Genomic DNA, 18145 nt, shown 5'->3' with positions numbered 1-18145 from the left:
AAAAGAACGATCACCCACTGGAAAAGAACGATCGAGGTGTTGTCCTGCAGACACTGGGGTGATGTGCCACAAGCAGGTCACATAAATAAGAAGGTGCAAGTTCATGAAAAGATTTAAAAACAAACATTAAAAGTTTAAAATGAACCCTTGCATGATATGTGTGCATGGGTCGTGCTTCTGTCATACCCCAGGGGAAACTGTGGCTACGTAACAGACTTTGAAAATAAAAGACAATTACTGCTGATCTTTTCATATATTTTTCTTTAACAGGATATTGAGTAAAAAAGGCAAAAAAAAGGGCATATAAACAGTATGAAAAAAAAGAACAATGTACGTTTTCCCGGCAGTGTTTCTCTTTAAAGTCTCCGTCTTGTCTAAATTAATTTTTGTGCATTCAACAGCCAGGACTGAAGCCCAACCAGAGCCTGAGAACAAGCCCATCCTGGTTCATACAAAGACTTTCTCTTCAATTCAGTCCAGTATTGATTGTTTATTCACTTATTATTTTTTATCTGCAAAAAAAAAAACATGTACATAGACCAATGTGTTTTGTGTTTGAAAAGCAGTGTCTTCTTTTGTACAGCGTGTACAGTTTTGTATTTGTATTCGTTTGGCATTAACTGACTAATCGTATAAATTAACAAATAAAATCTTAGCCAAATTAAAATGTGTTTGTTTTGGCTCAGGTCATATATTATTGAGCAAATTAAATGTGACTAAGAAAGTGCCACATTTGCATAAAACACTGAATATGTATTTAAATGTATTTTCATACACTTCAATACAATTTGGAAGGACATGTATTTGTTCCTTTATTTACCAGGAGGGTAAAGCTAAGTTAGTCGTGCGAGGCTTTGAACTTTGACATTGGCCACACATTTTAACTTCTTAACTCCCACCTCGAACCGAGCAGATTTTCTCCAGTTTGGCTTTACCCAAATCTAAAAGTTTTTGACTGTCGGTCTTAGCTTTCAAATGAGGCATTACACTGTTGCGCTCCAAGGGTGCAGTGTTAATTTCGTCGACTAAAATATTTAGTCTTAATTTTAGTCAAAGTTATATTTTTTCCGACTAAAATTGGACTAAAACTAAATTAAAAGTTTTTCATGAGACTAAAACTATGACTAAAATGTCCAGATATTTTAGTCGACTAAAATAAGACTAAATAAAAATGAAAAGGAGAGACTAAAATCATCCAAACTTCTATTGACCGTCTGAAAGAGCCTCAGATCATGTAAATTCTCTGCCAAAGGATCAGCTCTGAGCTTTGTTCATGTGGAGCAGCTCCATGAAGCAGAGGAACAAGATTAAATATGATTATAATCAATATTATAAATGCAAAGTCGACTAAATTCGTCTTAAATTTAGTCGACTAAATTGACATGCAATTTTAGTCGACTAAAACCAGACTAAAATTGAATTACATTTTCGTCAAAAGACTAAGACTAAAACTAAATTAAAATATGTTGTCAAAATTAACACTGCAAGGGTGATCTGAACTTTTTTGTCACCGCATGTCACATTTTTGCTGCAAAAAAGAGACAAAAACACGTCAAAAATGGGAGAAAAAAGTGACAAAAAAGAAACGAAAATTCTTTTTTGTCACTTTTTTCTCCCATTTTTGACGTGTTTTTGTCTCTTTTTTGCAGCTTTTTTGTCGTGATTTTATCATTTTTTGTTTGCTTTTTGATTTTTTTGCCACGTTTTCATCACTTTTTGTCTCTTTTTGTGTAACTTTTTTTTTATTTTTATCAAATTGCTTTTTTTTATAGCTTTTTTTTATTGCTATTTTGTTGAGTTTTCATCTCTATTTTGATGCTTTTTTCAAGAAGTTTTTAGATTTGGCCAAATGAATTTAAACTTTTTTCAAACAAAAAATCTAAGAATTACAATGAACATACAGTAGGTATTTTTAAATTCACACTTTGCTTAATGTTTCGAATGTGCGACGTTTCCTCCTCGCCACCAGGGGGGGCACGAGAGCCACACGAGCAGCAAATAAGTTAAGCGGAAGCGCGTGCAATGTTTTGATCCAACTTGTGTGAAGTTGAGAAAAGCTTCTCTATTTCACCCCGGGAAGGGATTCTCCGCTCGGTGGAGGCGCAGACCCGCGGGTGGAGGAGGCTGTGGTCTGAGGTGGGTCTGCGGGGCTGGAGGGGGCTGTTCTCGGACATATTTAATCACTCCCGTAGCCTTTTGCTGCTGCTGTTAGCGGTGCTTCGGTTTGCAGAGGGATGTCGTAAACACGGTGACTACTACACTCTGCGGAGGGTTATGTCTGAGGTGCCCGTGTGCGTCAGACTGCGGGGCGGACTGTGGGGCTGACGGGGCTCGGGGCGGACTGTGGGGCTGACGGGGCTCGGGGCAGCTGCTGCAGCCCGTCACCGTCTGCAATGGCCCAGTGCGGCCCCCTGGAGCCTCCGCAGCCTCCTCCCGCGGAGCCCAGCGTGAAGCCGGTGCTGTTCGAGGTGTTCGGGGAGATCTGGACTGTGCAGGCCCGGCTGGGTCAGGGAGTGTCCGCCTCTGTGTACCAGGTGAGCTCGGGCAGAGCCTGCACCGCCGCCGTCAAAGAGTTCCAGGCCGACTCCCACGGAGGAGACTATGGCTTCCACAAAGAGAGGACCGTGTTGGAGGACATCCAGGGGCACAAGAACATCGGTACAGCACACACGCACATGTCCCACCCCCTCACGAGCCTACACAACAGGCTGCATCACTATGGGACACTATGTTGTAATGATAATCCGCTCATGAGAGTCCGTGTGCAGATCTGACATGTGTGTGTCTTGCAGTGACGTTGTACGGCGTGTTTACAAACCACAGCTGTGTGGGAGTGGCCACACGCTGTCTCCTGCTGGAGCTGCTGGATGTCAGTGTGTCTGAGCTGCTGCTGAGAGCTGGCTCCTCTCACCACCACAGGTCAGTTTCCCACACTGCTCCCAGACAGGTGCTCCATATGTTTGCTGTATGGTGGAGGTAACCCTGTCCCCTGGGACCCAACAGGCCACAGCAGGGCCTGTCCATGTGGCTGGTACAGCTGTGTGCGCGGGACATGCTGGAGGCGCTTTCCTTCCTCCACCGAGAGGGCTACGTTCACGCCGACCTCAAACCACGTAACATCCTGTGGAGCGCGGACGACCAGTGCTTCAAGCTCATCGACTTCGGCCTCAGCTTCAAGGAGGGCAACCAGGTAGGGCTCAGAGTCATGGAGGAAGAGCGGTTACACAGGTGCGGCTGCAGATGCTTCATGAACGGTTCAGTAATCCGCTCTGTTCTTCCGAGTGCAGGATGTGAAGTACATTCAGACCGACGGGTACCGCGCCCCGGAGGCCGAGCTGCGGAACAGTCTGGCCCAGGCCGGAGTGGAGCTGGGCGGACACTGCACGGCCGCGGTGGACCTGTGGAGCCTCGGCATCGTGCTGCTGGAGATGTTCTCTGGAACCAAGCTGAAGGACACCGTGCGCTCTCAGCAGTGGCAGGTGCTGTCGGCAACACAACTGCACTAACTCACACACGCTTCAGGAATATGGAGCTGTGCCTGACGCAGACGCTGGTCATTTATTTTCAGTCAATGCGATGTAACTATTCCAACAGACGACCGAGCTGGAAGTGTCCCATTTGGGGTAGACAAAGTGCATGGGCCTGTGTATATATTAGCAGCTCTTCTCACCAGATCCAGCCAAGATGATTTAATCCGGCCTTATATCTGCATGTTATCATCACGCTTATGCATAATGTGTGTATCATGTTCTCCCTTCAGGACAACAGTGCCGCAGTTATCAACCATATCTTTGGAGGCAACAGTGAGGCGCTCCCCGCTATCCCGACGTATCACCTCCGAGACCTGATCAAGAGGTGACTCCACCTTCTGCTCCTCCTCATGTTCTCCTGACCATGTCCTCCTCTAACCCCTGGTCTCTCTGCTCAGCATGCTGGAGAAGAACCCGCAGCGCAGATGCACGGCTGACAAGGCGCTGCTGAGCCCCTTCTTCAGCGTCCCCTTTGGTAGGTCACAGCATGCTTAATATTTTTGCTGTGGAAATTCCTTTATGACAAAGGTTGTTTTCAGCTATTCTGCTATATTTATAAGGATCTGAAACTTTCTTTAAAGGGATTGAATGCTCATTTTAAAGCAGAACTAAGTAACTCATGCCCCTAGAGGCCATAAGCGCCACTGCAGCTGTCGTAGCATGTGTTTTTTTTATATAGTCGCTGAATCCCGGAAAGAAATTCCAAATTGTGGCGAGTGGCCTCTTCTTTGGGAAGGTTGAAAAAAGTCCTGCACCTCTCGCAGCCAAACGCGCTTTTCTCCGCGACATGACGATTAGGTAAGAAAAAAGAACAGGCGTGTCCAGGCTAGTTTAGAAAGAGCTCCATCTTCACATCCTTCAGTGCAAACATGACGTCTGTTCAGACGCTCAGGGGTGCGTTTGTTTTGTGTTTGTTTTCAGCCCTGACCTGGAGGCAGTTCCTTTTTTTTTTTTAAAGCTGTTTTATAAATTAAAATCAGGCTGTAAGGCATTACATTACAGAACTTCTGCTCTTCCTGTTTGACACTATGACGTAAAAAACGTCAGAGTGTCACAACTCAGTGGTTTTCCAGGAGAGGGCGGAGCAGCTGCTCAGAATGCTTCATTCTGCGTGAATGAAGCCAAAAAACACTCTGGGGGTGTTTTTGATAAGGAAATAGCAAAACAACATGGCTAAAAGCTCAAAAAAGTCGATTTTTCATGATATAGGCCCTTTAATATAGACACTGCAATTACGCGTAAGACCTGAGGTGGCAGTAGTGAGTATAAAAATTACCCTTTTGCATCTAGTCCCTTTAAGGTAAACAAGTTACTTAGTCCTGCTTTAAACGGGTCCAGGATTGGACAGCTAACAAAATGTGCGCATTTGTAGGAACCGGCTCAGATAGCTAATGACATTTCTATGATTAGAAGTTCTAATAAGTTCTGTAAGTGTTTGTGAGATGTAAATACGACGGCAGCCATACATGGAGTCTTTCATTAGGAATGCCATTATTGGGCAGCTCCTCAGCTGTCCTTGGTAGGCAGTGCCGGGGCTTGAAAATTCTCAAACTATCAGGTAAATTTAAAGACGCTACTGAGCTGTACATCCAACAGTTGACCATTTCCACCAAACCACTGTTTGTCGCAGCTCCGCACATCGAGGAGCTGGTGCTGCTGCCTTCTCCGGTCCTGCGCCTGCTCAACCTCATCGACGACAGCCACCTGCACAACGAGGACCAGTACGAAGGTAAAGGTCCGGCTACAGTACATTTTAGGTTTAGACTCAGGCTATATTCTGACTATATTCAGGCGAGAGTGCCATGCTGCCGTGTGCTCTTAAGCTGTGCTTTTTTTCTAGATGTGCTGGACGACATGAGGGAAGAGTGTGAGAAGTACGGCTCTGTGGTGTCGCTCCTCATCCCCAAAGAGAACCCCGGCAAAGGACAGGTCAATGAGAATGTGTTGTCATCGATTTGATCCATATGTAAATAAGTGGGATATAGATACAGAAGGAAGTGGCCGTAAATGGTCATGTTCGAAGCAGCCAGAGGGAAAACAAAGAAAAGAAAAAATATAAACTTTCTCCCATTTCTCCATTATAACTTCATCAAATGCTGAATTATTAATATATTTTTGTACTAAATAAAGATACAGAGACATGGAGAGGTGCAAAGTGGTTCAACAGCCCCTAAATCGGGGATCTCCAACAAACTCGGGAGCTACCAGACCTTTCTCGGTCGCTCGCTTTCTACATTTCTACATGCGCTTGAAAAGTCACTTTTTGGTCTGAGCATTTTGAACAGAATCTACAAACCAATTTAGTAAATATAACTATAAGGACAAAATCCAAGTCAAGTCAAAAGTGTCTTTGAAGCATAAGTCCTTTGGTTTTGTTATGTAAAAGTAGCTCACTGAGTTAAAAAGATTGGAGACTCCTGCTATAAATACTTAAAAAACAGAATATGCTAACCCAGAATCTACTTTAGCTTCATGCTACAGATGCTAACGTTAGGGACGAGTGCCGCTTTTTGCTTCTACTGAACAATTTGCTGTGAAAAGTCCGCCAAAAAATTGTGATTCCCAAGACTTGTATGACTTGTTGCGGTCTGAATCTATTCTTAGTCATACCTAAACCAGCCATTACCACATTAGCTTGCAAATACTGTATTACTGCTGCACCATTTTCTAGTCAGTAATCAAATCACAAGTGTAATTGGACAATTTGCTTCTTGTATTAGTTGATTTTGTTCCCCCCTCCCAGAGCGGAGGCTGATGATGTTGTGTGAAGCAGGTGTTTGTGGAGTACGCCTGCTCCAGCGACTCCAAAGAGGCCCAGAGGCGGCTGACCGGGCGCACCTTCGACGGCAGGTTCGTGGTGGCCACCTTCTACCCCCTGAGCGCCTACAGGAAGGGCTACCTCTACCAGACCCTACAGTGAGAGGCTATACCGGAGGGGCTGCTTCTACCAAACCTCACTAACCTTATGAGATGTTTCCACAAGCGAGATGTGACGCCAAGGTTCATGAACATAGATTTTACATGGAACATTATGTCAGACGTGTGCCGTGCGATCTTCCATGTAGTAGAGGGGTAGAAAGGATCAAAAGCCGTCCTCAAACTCGCTTCGTTCTCTTTTTTTTGAATGGATGCATCTTCTCGTCTTTAGGAGAATCTATGATTTTAAAGAGGGCGTATCAACGAGCACATCTGTAGCACATAAAACCCACTTTAGGCGCCTCAGCTTTGACTTTTTTTCAAACTTAGAATGACGTCCGCGTTCGAAAAGTGACCATTTAGCCGCCAGGACTGCATTCGTTTGCTCATTGTGAGGCTGGAGCTTGTTGGCCAATGGCATGCTAGCAAACTGAAATATAATAGTGCAGAACTGCTCAGGACAATGCTTTTTTCATTGCTTTTCTGTTGTGTTTTAGTCAGTTTTTTGTTGTGTTTTCATCCTGTTTATGTCACTTATTTAACTTTTTTGTTGCTCTTTTGTTTTGCGTTTTCATGGTGGGGGTTGAGAGGTTAAGTGCTGTTAGTCGTTACATGAGAAAAAGCTTCCTACCACAAATACTATATTCTGGGAGTAACACTATCACAATCAGCCGCGGGACTTGATAGAAAGTTGTAAATATCACTGACAAATCATTTATATTAGCTACATTTATCATATGTTTATTTTCAGGTTAAAGAGGATATTTTGTATGAAGATTTGCATTTGTAATCAATAGTAATAATAGCCCAAACACCCGCCCCCTGCAGGCATCACAGAGAACTGCAGATGGATGTCCTGGCCTTAATGCAACTGCAGTGAAAGTGGATTATTATGAGCACAAAAAGGCGGAGCTCCCCGACCTGCACAAAGTCACGCGTGAAGAGGTGAACTTTTCACACTGTAGCACAAGGCGCGTTGGCCTGCTTTTCCGTGTGCGTTTCTGTGGATGTGTGCATGTCTCTCACACAGCAGAGAAAAAATCTTAAATGCGTTGTGTTTTATGGTTTTAGATGACAAATGTTTTAGTGGAGTTATCAGGAAAAGTATCGTTCAGGTTTCGGTGTTGTAAAGTACTGGAAGTGATTTTATTTATACATTTTTTTTAACGGTACCTACAGGGAAGTGATGTTAGTTACTTCACATAAATTGGATTTTATTTAAAGTGCAATGAGATGAGGGCAAAAACCTCTGTTCCATTGGCTGATTTTTTTTTTCTTTCTTTTTTTTTAAACTCAAATCAAGGACAAAAACACTTTTCTCGGCACGGTGCTCTTACCTCACAACAAGGTCTTCGTTTTGCCCCATTAACCGAAAACATCTGGAGATGGGTCCCCGGGTGCCATGCGTGCCAATTTCATTGTACAGCTGTTGAATAATGAAAACTAAAGCACCTCAACCTTAATGCAATTACGCCCAGTCAGCGCCTACTAAGTGTAGCCTCCAGTAGAGTATTCTCAGCGATGGAATTCTTGAGGTTCTTAGTTTTCAAATGGCATGTTTGTATACAGTGAAAGTAGTGCAACCTTTAGAGTGGACGGAGCTCATTTTGCTTTCTGCCGACACATCTGGGAGCACATTAATGAAACGTGTACTAAAGACCTCCAATATCCTCCCATTAAAACTGGGGTCCCTGACTTTTTGTTGTTGTTGCGATTGAAGATAGGTGTAGATAGAATCTAAATTGGTGTCATTGATTTGCTTGAAGCTCCGGTTATGCAGGGGGGGCTGTGACCGCTAGAAACAAGTGTGGCCAAAAACTCAAAATGTCACAGTGTGAACAGGAAAGATCAGGCACCCCGGCTTTAAGACATCCTGTGTCTTTGTGTAATTAAAAAATATGTATAAATGTAAATTGCATATAACAATAATTAGCAATTTACGTGGACGTGTGAACTACAGCCTTTTTAGGAACTCAAACGCTGACATTTACCATCTGTCACCAATCACATCAGGCACATACATTTCAGTTATTGGCATTTCAGAAAACAAACAGGAAACTTTACTGCACAACTTTGTCTTCCATTTGAGGCGGTCGCTTCCAGGAGACGAACTATTATTTTCATATTTCTCACATGACTCCAGTATCCACCGCATGACACTTGTATTTTTTGTTTTATTTATGTCTTGTTAATCTGTTGGCCCCTGAGTTCTGGCCCCTCCAAGTGTCTTATGTTGTGTGGTTCTCCAGCGCTTATTATGTACCAAATAAAAAGTGTCCTTCAGCTATTTGTCGTTTCCTTCTCTGGACTCCTTAGCTTTGGTGTTTGTTGTACTAAATCTAGGAATATGTGTCATTCAGTTTCCTCTGTTTGGATTATGAAAAGCAGCAACATATTTAATGAAAAATAACAGCGTTCAGGAGCAGCGTTTTTTCATATCTGTGGAGAATAAAAGCCGGGCAAACTATCCAAAAACGTTGCTGTGATTGGTCCAAATATAACATTGCAAAATGGAATTGAATTTGCTGAAAGTAAAAATCTAATTGATTTTATCTATTGACTTTTTAAAAAGGTATGACGAGTTTAAACTGCATATGACAGGTTTTAATGCTTTTGAAAATATGACATTTAGAAGGATAACATCAGTTGCAAAGTCACCATTTTATTTCAGTAAAGCAGCGAATGACTCTGTGCACAGCTAATGAACTGCTGAACTAATGAATAAGATGGTGCTTTTATTTTGGGGTGCTGGATCGAAACAGGAAGCCACTTCTTGGGCGGCGTTGTCATGATTTGAAGTTATGCACAGAGTCATTTTAAAGGAACAGGCCACCGTTTTTACATACTGAGATATGTTCTTACCTTAGCTTTGACGAGTTCTTCAGGACCTGTCTGGTCTTCACCCGTGCCTTCAGTCACGTAAACACAGCACAGACGGCGTTAGCATTTAGCCTCTCCCCCTCTCCACTATAGCTCCAAAACTACAAAGTATAATTACACAAAATTAAACAATGTGGATTTTCTAAGCGGATAAAAGGGGGGACTATATTGCAAGGCGTAATAATACCAGGAGTAGTTTGGCATCCGCACAGTAAAGTGAAGATTACTGCGCGGATTTCGAACTACTCCTGGTATTATTACGCCTTGCAATATAGTCCCCCCTTTTATCCGCTGAGAAAATCCACATTGTTTAATTTTGTGTATTATACTTTGTAGTGGAACACTTCACGTAACCATATTTAAATAGGGAAAACGTGGAAGAGCTTGGTAGCTTCTATCTTGACCTGTTTTGGAGCTATAGAGGAGAGAGGGAGAGGCTAAATGCTAACGCCGTCTGCGCTGTGTTTACGTGACTGAAGGCACGGGGGAAGATCAGACAGGTCCTAAAGAACTCGTCAAAACTAAGGTAAGAACATATCTCAGTATGGAAAAACGGTGGCCTGTTCCTTTAATAATAAGAAATCTTGGGCAAAAAAGTAATTTTATTAGAATTTTCAAGCTACTGACATAGATGACGGTAAAGTTCCAAAGCAGTTTAACTCATTTCCCATTGATGCAACATGGTCGGCATGGCAACACTTTAAAATCGTTTGCCTCTAACTATGTCACTTCCTGTCAGTGTCCAACACATAAGTGAAACTATAAACATCACAATAAATGGTCAAACTAAAGAAAGCTGGTTACAAATCTGTGTCGTGTCTTTTGCTCATCGCTCTTTTAGCACTTTTTTTCAGGAAGCTTTTAGATTTGTAGTGCGAGTGCGTCTAGTGCGCAGTGAGGAGGACAGATTCTTATTTTTGCTGCGATCGACGCCGGGGTCTGACCACGTGACCGACCGGAGCGGAACCCGGAAGTGAGTGCAGAGACAGCAAACCGGAGCAAACAGCAGCACCGCGTCCGTGATCAGCAGAACAGCTCATCCCCGCCGCCCGTGTGTCCAGCATGCCTGCACCCCAGTCCAGGTGAGCGAGAGCCGGCCTCTCCGCGCTGCGTGACGTCGGTGAAGAAAAGATGCAGTCTGTCGTTGTGTCCTTGGGCAAGGCGCTTAAGCTGAAAAACGGCCTGTGTGTGTAGTAGCCTGTGTAGTGTGTGAGAGGGGCGCTTTAAAAAAGTTGCACAAGCTGGTTTTGAGTTGGACTGAAGAAACATCACAGACACAACCGTTTGCAACAGGCCACACAATATCCAAACCCAGGGGCGGACTGGGCCATATGTCCATTCTGGAAGAGCACAGAGGGGCCACTGGCTCTGGGGCCACCGGTCCCCGCCTCAACCGAGCTTTACCCAAATCTAAAAGCTAAAAAAGAAAAACATCAAAATAGCGAGAAAAAAAAGAGGATGAAAAGTCAACAAAAACATGAGAAAAATGTGGCGACGTGACGAAAAGTTTCCGTCACTTTTGTAGGTCTTAGCTTTCAAATGAGGCGTTACATTGTTGCTCTCCAGTCGAGAAGCTTTTAGATTTGGGTAAAGCCCAGTATAAAAAAAAAAATTAATCTAAAAGGAATTCCGTGGAGTATGGTGCACCACAAGGTTCAGTTTTGGGACCACTATTATTTATTATTTATATTAATGATTTTGCTTCTGTTTCTACGACCACCTTTCCCGTTCTTTTTGCTGATGAAACCGATCAAAATAATAATAATAAAAAGCCGAACTGGGGAAAATGCACTCGTTAGTGTTAAGGCGGGGGGTTAGAGGTTAAAATATGTCTTTGTGGAATAGCACAATTACGCTAATTTGGGCCAGGCTGGTCAGAGTCCAGGGCTGTTATTCAGTCCCAGTCCGCCTCTGTCCAAACCCTGACACTTATAATGGACATTTTATGTAAGGAGTATGAATAGTGCCATTCTCTATGTGAATCTAACTCGGCATCATTGAAAAGGTGGGGATGTTGCCTAAATAAGTGGTGGGACAGGGAACAAATATACCCAGGTGGCTGTGCAGTAAAACCAAAGGAGGCGGGTGTCCTCTTTGAGTGAGGCGGATCCCGGTCCATGCCCCAGCTGTGAGTAGCTTACAGTGATTTGATCCAAGATGGGCCTCCTGATGTGAAGTTTAAAGGGTCTGAACACAGTGATTTCAGTTCCCCACCATAGGTCTTATTTGAGCACTCTTGAACTCGTTGTCTGTAGGGGCCTGATGATAGTGGGGCCGCCTGAGGGTTCGCCTTATGTAACAGCCCGGTCAGAGTCCCTGCGCCTCTGCTGTCTGAGCGTGCGCCGGCGTAAAGATAATTGCATCAGCTTGTTCTTTGACTGAACCAGGACATACGAGCTAAACTGTGATTTACAAAAACAATAATCAGGCGATGCATACAACATTTCATGTGCATGGTGTGTTATGTGGGGCTTTCACTGTGTCTCTGCTCCCCGACAGAGTGGCGGCCGTCAGCACCAGTGCCAGCGGAGGCCTGGAGGGCTTCAAGGCTCATGCCGTGTTCCAGGAGATCCAAAAGAAACTGCAGGAGGTTAGAGCTGCTCTTTCCCTACACCCAACTCTCCAACTGCTCCACACCTTTCAAAGTTGCTCCTCAAACAATCCCACATGACATCTTCAACTACATCTTCTCTCTCGACACGTGTGTACACTGCGTTCCAAATTATTATGCAAATGACATTTTTCTAAGATTTTCTAAATTGTCAACTCAAATGACATACCTGTCTGCTGCTTTGTAGCATCTGTTCTCTTAATCTGATGTGTTTGTCTGGCAGAAACCGTCCATATTGTGCCTTTATCTGCACAAACCTGAGTGTGCTCTGAATCATCCACAAATCTTGCTTAATCTTTCATGAAATATCGAAGGTTTTCATACCTAGACCAAGGCATTCAACTATTTCACGCTTTTCATCAGCAGAAAGACCCTTTTTCTTTACCATATTGCTTGAAAATGATGATCTGCATAATAAAGTGGAACACCCTTTTTCAGCAGTTTTTCCCTTAACTGGGCTTAACCTGACAACTAATAATCCCAGGTCTCTGAGATTAATGTCAGTGATTCATAGAGCCCCAAGACACGATACCATCCATGAGTTTCATTATTATTGTTTTTTTTTTTACCTTTTTGACACAAAAATCCAATTTGCATAATAATTTGGAACGCAGTGTAGTTGTATGTAGATTTTGCAATTCAAACACGCCCTATTACACGTGTCTGCCAAAGTCTGCATAGTAAATATTCTTTGCTAATAATAAAAGCTGCTTTTGTTTTGTTTTTCAGGAGGGGGAGCAGTTTGTGAAGAAGATCGGTGGAGTGTTTGCCTTCAAGGTGAAGGACGGTCCCGACGGCAAGGAGGCCATTTGGTACGTGGACGTGAAGAACGGCACGGGCAGTGTGCACAACAACACAGGTCAGTGACACTACAGCAAGAGCAGTGTGCACAACAACACAGGTGAGTGACACTACAAGAGCAGTGTGCACAACAACACAGGTGAGTGACACTACAAGAGCAGTGTGCACAACAACACAGGTGAGTGACACTACAGCAAGAGCAGTGTGCACAACAACACAGGTGAGTGACACTACAGCAAGAGCAGTGTGCACAACAACACAGGTGAGTGACACTACAGCAAGAGCAGTGTGCACAACTACACAGGTGAGTGACACTACAAGAGCAGTGTGCACAACAACACAGGTGAGTGACACTACAGCAAGAGCAGTGTGCACAACAACACAGGTGAGTGACACTACAGTAAGAGCAGTGTGCACAACTACACAGGTCAGTGACACTACAGTAAGAGCAGTGTGCACAACAACACAGGTCAGTGACACTACAGCAATAGCAGTGTGCACAACAACACAGGTCAGTGACACTACAGCAAGAGCAGTGTGCACAACAACACAGGTCAGTGACACTACAGTAAGAGCAGTGTGCACAACAACACAGGTCAGTGACACTACAGCAATAGCAGTGTGCACAACAACACAGGTCAGTGACACTACAGTAAGAGCAGTGTGCACAACTACACAGGTGAGTGACACTACAGCAATAGCAGTGTGCACAACAACACAGGTCAGTGACACTACAGCAAGAGCAGTGTGCACAACAACACAGGTGAGTGACACTACAGCATGAGCAGTGTGCACAACAACACAGGTCAGTGACACTACAGCAAGAGCAATGTGCACAACAACACAGGTGAGTGACACTACAGTAAGAGCAGTGTGCACAACAACACAGGTGAGTGACACTACAAGAGCAATGTGCACAACAACACAGGTCAGTGACACTACAGTAAGAGCAGTGTGCACAACAACACAGGTGAGTGACACTACAGAGCAAGAGCAGTGTGCACAACAACACAGGTCAGTGACACTACAGAGCAAGAGCAGTGTGCACAACAACACAGGTCAGTGACACTACAGAGCAAGAGCAGTGTGCACAACAACACAGGTCAGTGACACTACAGTAAGAGCAGTGTGCACAACTACACAGGTCAGTGACACTACAGAGCAAGAGCAGTGTGCACAACAACACAGGTCAGTGACACTACAGTAAGAGCAGTGTGCACAACTACACAGGTCAGTGACACTACAGTAAGAGCAGTGTGCACAACTACACAGGTGAGTGACACTACAGCAAGAGCAGTGTGCACAACAACACAGGTGAGTGACACTACAAGAGCAGTGTGCACAACAACACAGGTGAGTGACACTACAAGAGCAGTGTGCACAACAACACAGGTGAGTGACACTACAAGAGCAGTGTGCACAACAACACAGGTGAGTGACACTACAAGAGCAGTGTGCACAACAACACAGGTGAGTGACACTACAGCAAGAGCAGTGTGCACAACAACACAGGTGAGTGACACTACAAGAGCAGTGTGCACAACAACACAGGTGAGTGACACTACAGCAAGAGCAGTGTGCACAACAACACAGGTGAGTGACACTACAGCAAGAGCAGTGTGCACAACAACACAGGTGAGTGACACTACAGCAAGAGCAGTGTGCACAACTACACAGGTGAGTGACACTACAAGAGCAGTGTGCACAACAACACAGGTGAGTGACACTACAGCAAGAGCAGTGTGCACAACAACACAGGTGAGTGACACTACAGCAAGAGCAGTGTGCACAACAACACAGGTGAGTGACACTACAGTAAGAGCAGTGTGCACAACTACACAGGTCAGTGACACTACAGTAAGAGCAGTGTGCACAACAACACAGGTCAGTGACACTACAGCAATAGCAGTGTGCACAACAACACAGGTCAGTGACACTACAGCAAGAGCAGTGTGCACAACAACACAGGTCAGTGACACTACAGCAAGAGCAGTGTGCACAACAACACAGGTCAGTGACACTACAGCAATAGCAGTGTGCACAACAACACAGGTCAGTGACACTACAGTAAGAGCAGTGTGCACAACTACACAGGTGAGTGACACTACAGCAATAGCAGTGTGCACAACAACACAGGTCAGTGACACTACAGCAAGAGCAGTGTGCACAACAACACAGGTCAGTGACACTACAGCATGAGCAGTGTGCACAACAACACAGGTCAGTGACACTACAGCAAGAGCAATGTGCACAACAACACAGGTGAGTGACACTACAGTAAGAGCAGTGTGCACAACAACACAGGTGAGTGACACTACAAGAGCAATGTGCACAACAACACAGGTCAGTGACACTACAGTAAGAGCAGTGTGCACAACAACACAGGTGAGTGACACTACAGAGCAAGAGCAGTGTGCACAACAACACAGGTCAGTGACACTACAGAGCAAGAGCAGTGTGCACAACAACACAGGTCAGTGACACTACAGAGCAAGAGCAGTGTGCACAACAACACAGGTCAGTGACACTACAGTAAGAGCAGTGTGCACAACTACACAGGTCAGTGACACTACAGAGCAAGAGCAGTGTGCACAACAACACAGGTCAGTGACACTACAGTAAGAGCAGTGTGCACAACTACACAGGTCAGTGACACTACAGTAAGAGCAGTGTGCACAACTACACAGGTGAGTGACACTACAGCAAGAGCAGTGTGCACAACTACACAGGTGAGTGACACTACAGCAAGAGCAGTGTGCACAACTACACAGGTCAGTGACACTACAGTAAGAGCAGTGTGCACAACTACACAGGTCAGTGACACTACAGTAAGAGCAGTGTGCACAACTACACAGGTGAGTGACACTACAGCAAGAGCAGTGTGCACAACAACACAGGTGAGTGACACTACAGCAAGAGCAGTGTGCACAACTACACAGGTGAGTGACACTACAGCAAGAGCAGTGTGCACAACTACACAGGTGAGTGACACTACAGTAAGAGCAGTGTGCACAACTACACAGGTCAGTGACACTACAGTAAGAGCAGTGTGCACAACAACACAGGTCAGTGACACTACAGCAAGAGCAGTGTGCACAACTACACAGGTCAGTGACACTACAGTAAGAGCAGTGTGCACAACAACACAGGTCAGTGACACTACAGCAAGAGCAGTGTGAACAATAACACAACGTTAAGCTATCGCGACATCCCTGTGCACATTTTAAACACGCCCAGGAGCAGCAACATTTGAAGGAAGACTGACGGATGAACCTCCGAACTAATATAAGAATCTGATGCATTTCTGAATCTGTTTATAGAACTATCCGGTTAACATTAAAGGGATATTTCAGGATTTTTGACATAGGGCCTAATTTCCAAGTTATCCAGAGTGTTGTTGATTTCTGGAGATACATATATTTTTATTTATTCGTCCTTATATTTGAATCGTTTAGTGGTGCTAGGCTAGCGCATGTCTATACTAGTAGCCTGCATTAAAGCAGTACTAAGTAACTCTTCCCCCTAGAGGCCATAAGCGCAACTGCAGGTGTAGTGATAAGTTACGATTTTTTAACTTATTAAATGTCTTGGAGAGTAAATACGACGCTGACAGGAAAGGCGAAGGGAGAGAGGGTTACTGTGCATCCAATTATACAATGGAAATAATTTTTTTCACACAAACTTGGCTGTAAATACTGTTTAAAGTGACGTTAGCCCACAGTTAGCTTTGCCCGTTAGCATGTTAGCCTCTTTGTGGTTCCATTAGTGTGTATTGCTTTCTCCGAACCGGGGGCAGTCAAGTTGCAAACATGGTTTTCTGGCCAGAGACACCAGGGGGAGATGAAAGACCCTCCAATCATCCCATAAACACTTGTATTACCCCCACAGGGACTACGGGAAGGATTTATTAAGGTAAACACGTTACTTAGTACTGCTTTAAAAAGCGGTCTGATCGAAGTATTTCAATCAGACCGCTTTTAATGCAGGCTACTAGTTACCATAGACATGCGCTAGCCTAGCACCACTAAATTCTTCAAATATATGGACTGCAGGAATTAAAATTAACTAGGGAATGTAAAAATGTAAAAAATCCTGAAACATCCCTTTAAGGTCTGCACAGGTAAATACACTGCCTGACTACAGAAAAAAGTTGCTAAAACTTTACACTGTAATATTTGGCTGGACCTCCTTTAGCGTGACCACAGCGCACAGCCCTGTCCTGCGCATCCCAAAGATAGGATCTGGACTCTGAGGCGGCCGATCCATCTCATGCCCCTGAACCGCTCTCTCACAATGTGAGCCTGATGAATCCTGGCGTTGTCATCTTGGAATATGCTCAAGCAATCAGGGAAGAAGAAATCCATTGATGGAATAACTTTGTCATTAACTAGGATGATCTAGTTGACAAGGTCGGGGAATCAAACCCCTTCTTGTAGTAAGCATGTTTTAAACGGGCGTTAAGTGTGCAGTCATATTCCGAATCCATTGGAATGCACTACCTTTGTGTTACTGCAAGGTAAATATTTAGTAATGTAAATTCATGTTCATTCATTCTTTAAAGCCCTTCTAGGGACTGACATTGTAAATTAGCCCTGGCTATAAATGTCGTAGTGTGTGTGCATTCATTCACATTGGGACTCACTCATGGGTGACTGACTGTATGCGTCCACAGCGGAGAAAGCTGACTGCACCATCGCCATGTCGGACTCTGACCTGTTGGCCCTGCTCACCGGGAAGATGAACCCACAGACGGTCAGTGCATAAACATGACCAGTGTGTATGATACAAGACTCCACACTAGTCTGTTTTTCCTAGTCATTTCTATGAGTGAAATCGGAAGTACAGCAATATAACCGTAGGCCTTTCCAACCCTTCATATCGGTATTGGATGAGAGGGCAGTCGACACCGTTCTTCAGGACACAGTTACCGTATGTAAAGTAGTTCCTCTGCTCCTCAGGCGTTCTTCCAGGGCAAGCTGAAGATCACGGGGAACATGGGCATGGCCATGAAGCTCCAGAGCCTTCAGCTGCAGCCGGGACGCGCCAAGCTGTGAATGAAGCGCCCCACCCAGGTCAACGCCCGCTGCTCCACCCGGCCCAGGAGCACACCCAACCCTGGGCCACAGCTCCTGTCAAATCGACCGCTGACACCATGTCGATTCCAGTTCCTAGACCACATTTAACCTCATAATGTTTTACCTGTTTCATAATCCAACTAACAATAATGTAGGACTGAATGATTTTGGTTTAATATACGTCCAATTGTTTCTATCAAATCATGTTATTGAGATTATTTCAAACAGATTCTTTTTTATTATTTAAAGTTCATATCAAGTAACATGTGAGATTTCAGAACATGTCTGTACAGGTCGAATCTACTGGGTTTGTGGGTTTTCTACACGTATTA

General features: G+C 44.4%; 2 protein-coding genes across 2 annotated transcripts; both read left to right on the top strand.

Annotated features, from left to right (window-relative positions):
• Nucleotides 1-2198: 2198 nt before the first annotated feature.
• uhmk1 (U2AF homology motif (UHM) kinase 1) lies at nucleotides 2199-6643 on the top strand. Its single transcript, XM_079581060.1, has 9 exons — nucleotides 2199-2658; nucleotides 2793-2919; nucleotides 3004-3190; nucleotides 3288-3479; nucleotides 3761-3855; nucleotides 3929-4005; nucleotides 5161-5259; nucleotides 5371-5459; nucleotides 6304-6643. Exons 1-9 carry the CDS (start codon nucleotides 2394-2396, stop codon nucleotides 6448-6450), a joined length of 1278 nt encoding a protein of 425 aa, XP_079437186.1. The 5' UTR covers nucleotides 2199-2393; the 3' UTR covers nucleotides 6451-6643.
• Nucleotides 6644-10266: 3623 nt separating this feature from the next.
• On the top strand, nucleotides 10267-17842 carry scp2b (sterol carrier protein 2b). Its single transcript, XM_079580905.1, has 5 exons — nucleotides 10267-10408; nucleotides 11826-11916; nucleotides 12667-12796; nucleotides 17411-17490; nucleotides 17697-17842. Exons 1-5 carry the CDS (start codon nucleotides 10389-10391, stop codon nucleotides 17790-17792), a joined length of 417 nt encoding a protein of 138 aa, XP_079437031.1. The 5' UTR covers nucleotides 10267-10388; the 3' UTR covers nucleotides 17793-17842.
• The last annotated feature ends 303 nt before the right edge of the window (nucleotides 17843-18145 follow it).

This window comes from Gobius niger, assembly GCF_951799975.1.
Source record: "Gobius niger genome assembly, chromosome: 22".
In the NCBI taxonomy this organism is placed as follows: domain Eukaryota; kingdom Metazoa; phylum Chordata; class Actinopteri; order Gobiiformes; family Gobiidae; genus Gobius; species Gobius niger.
The sequence above is the reverse complement of the archived record's forward strand: the minus strand, read 5'-3'. Positions and strand labels throughout refer to the sequence as shown.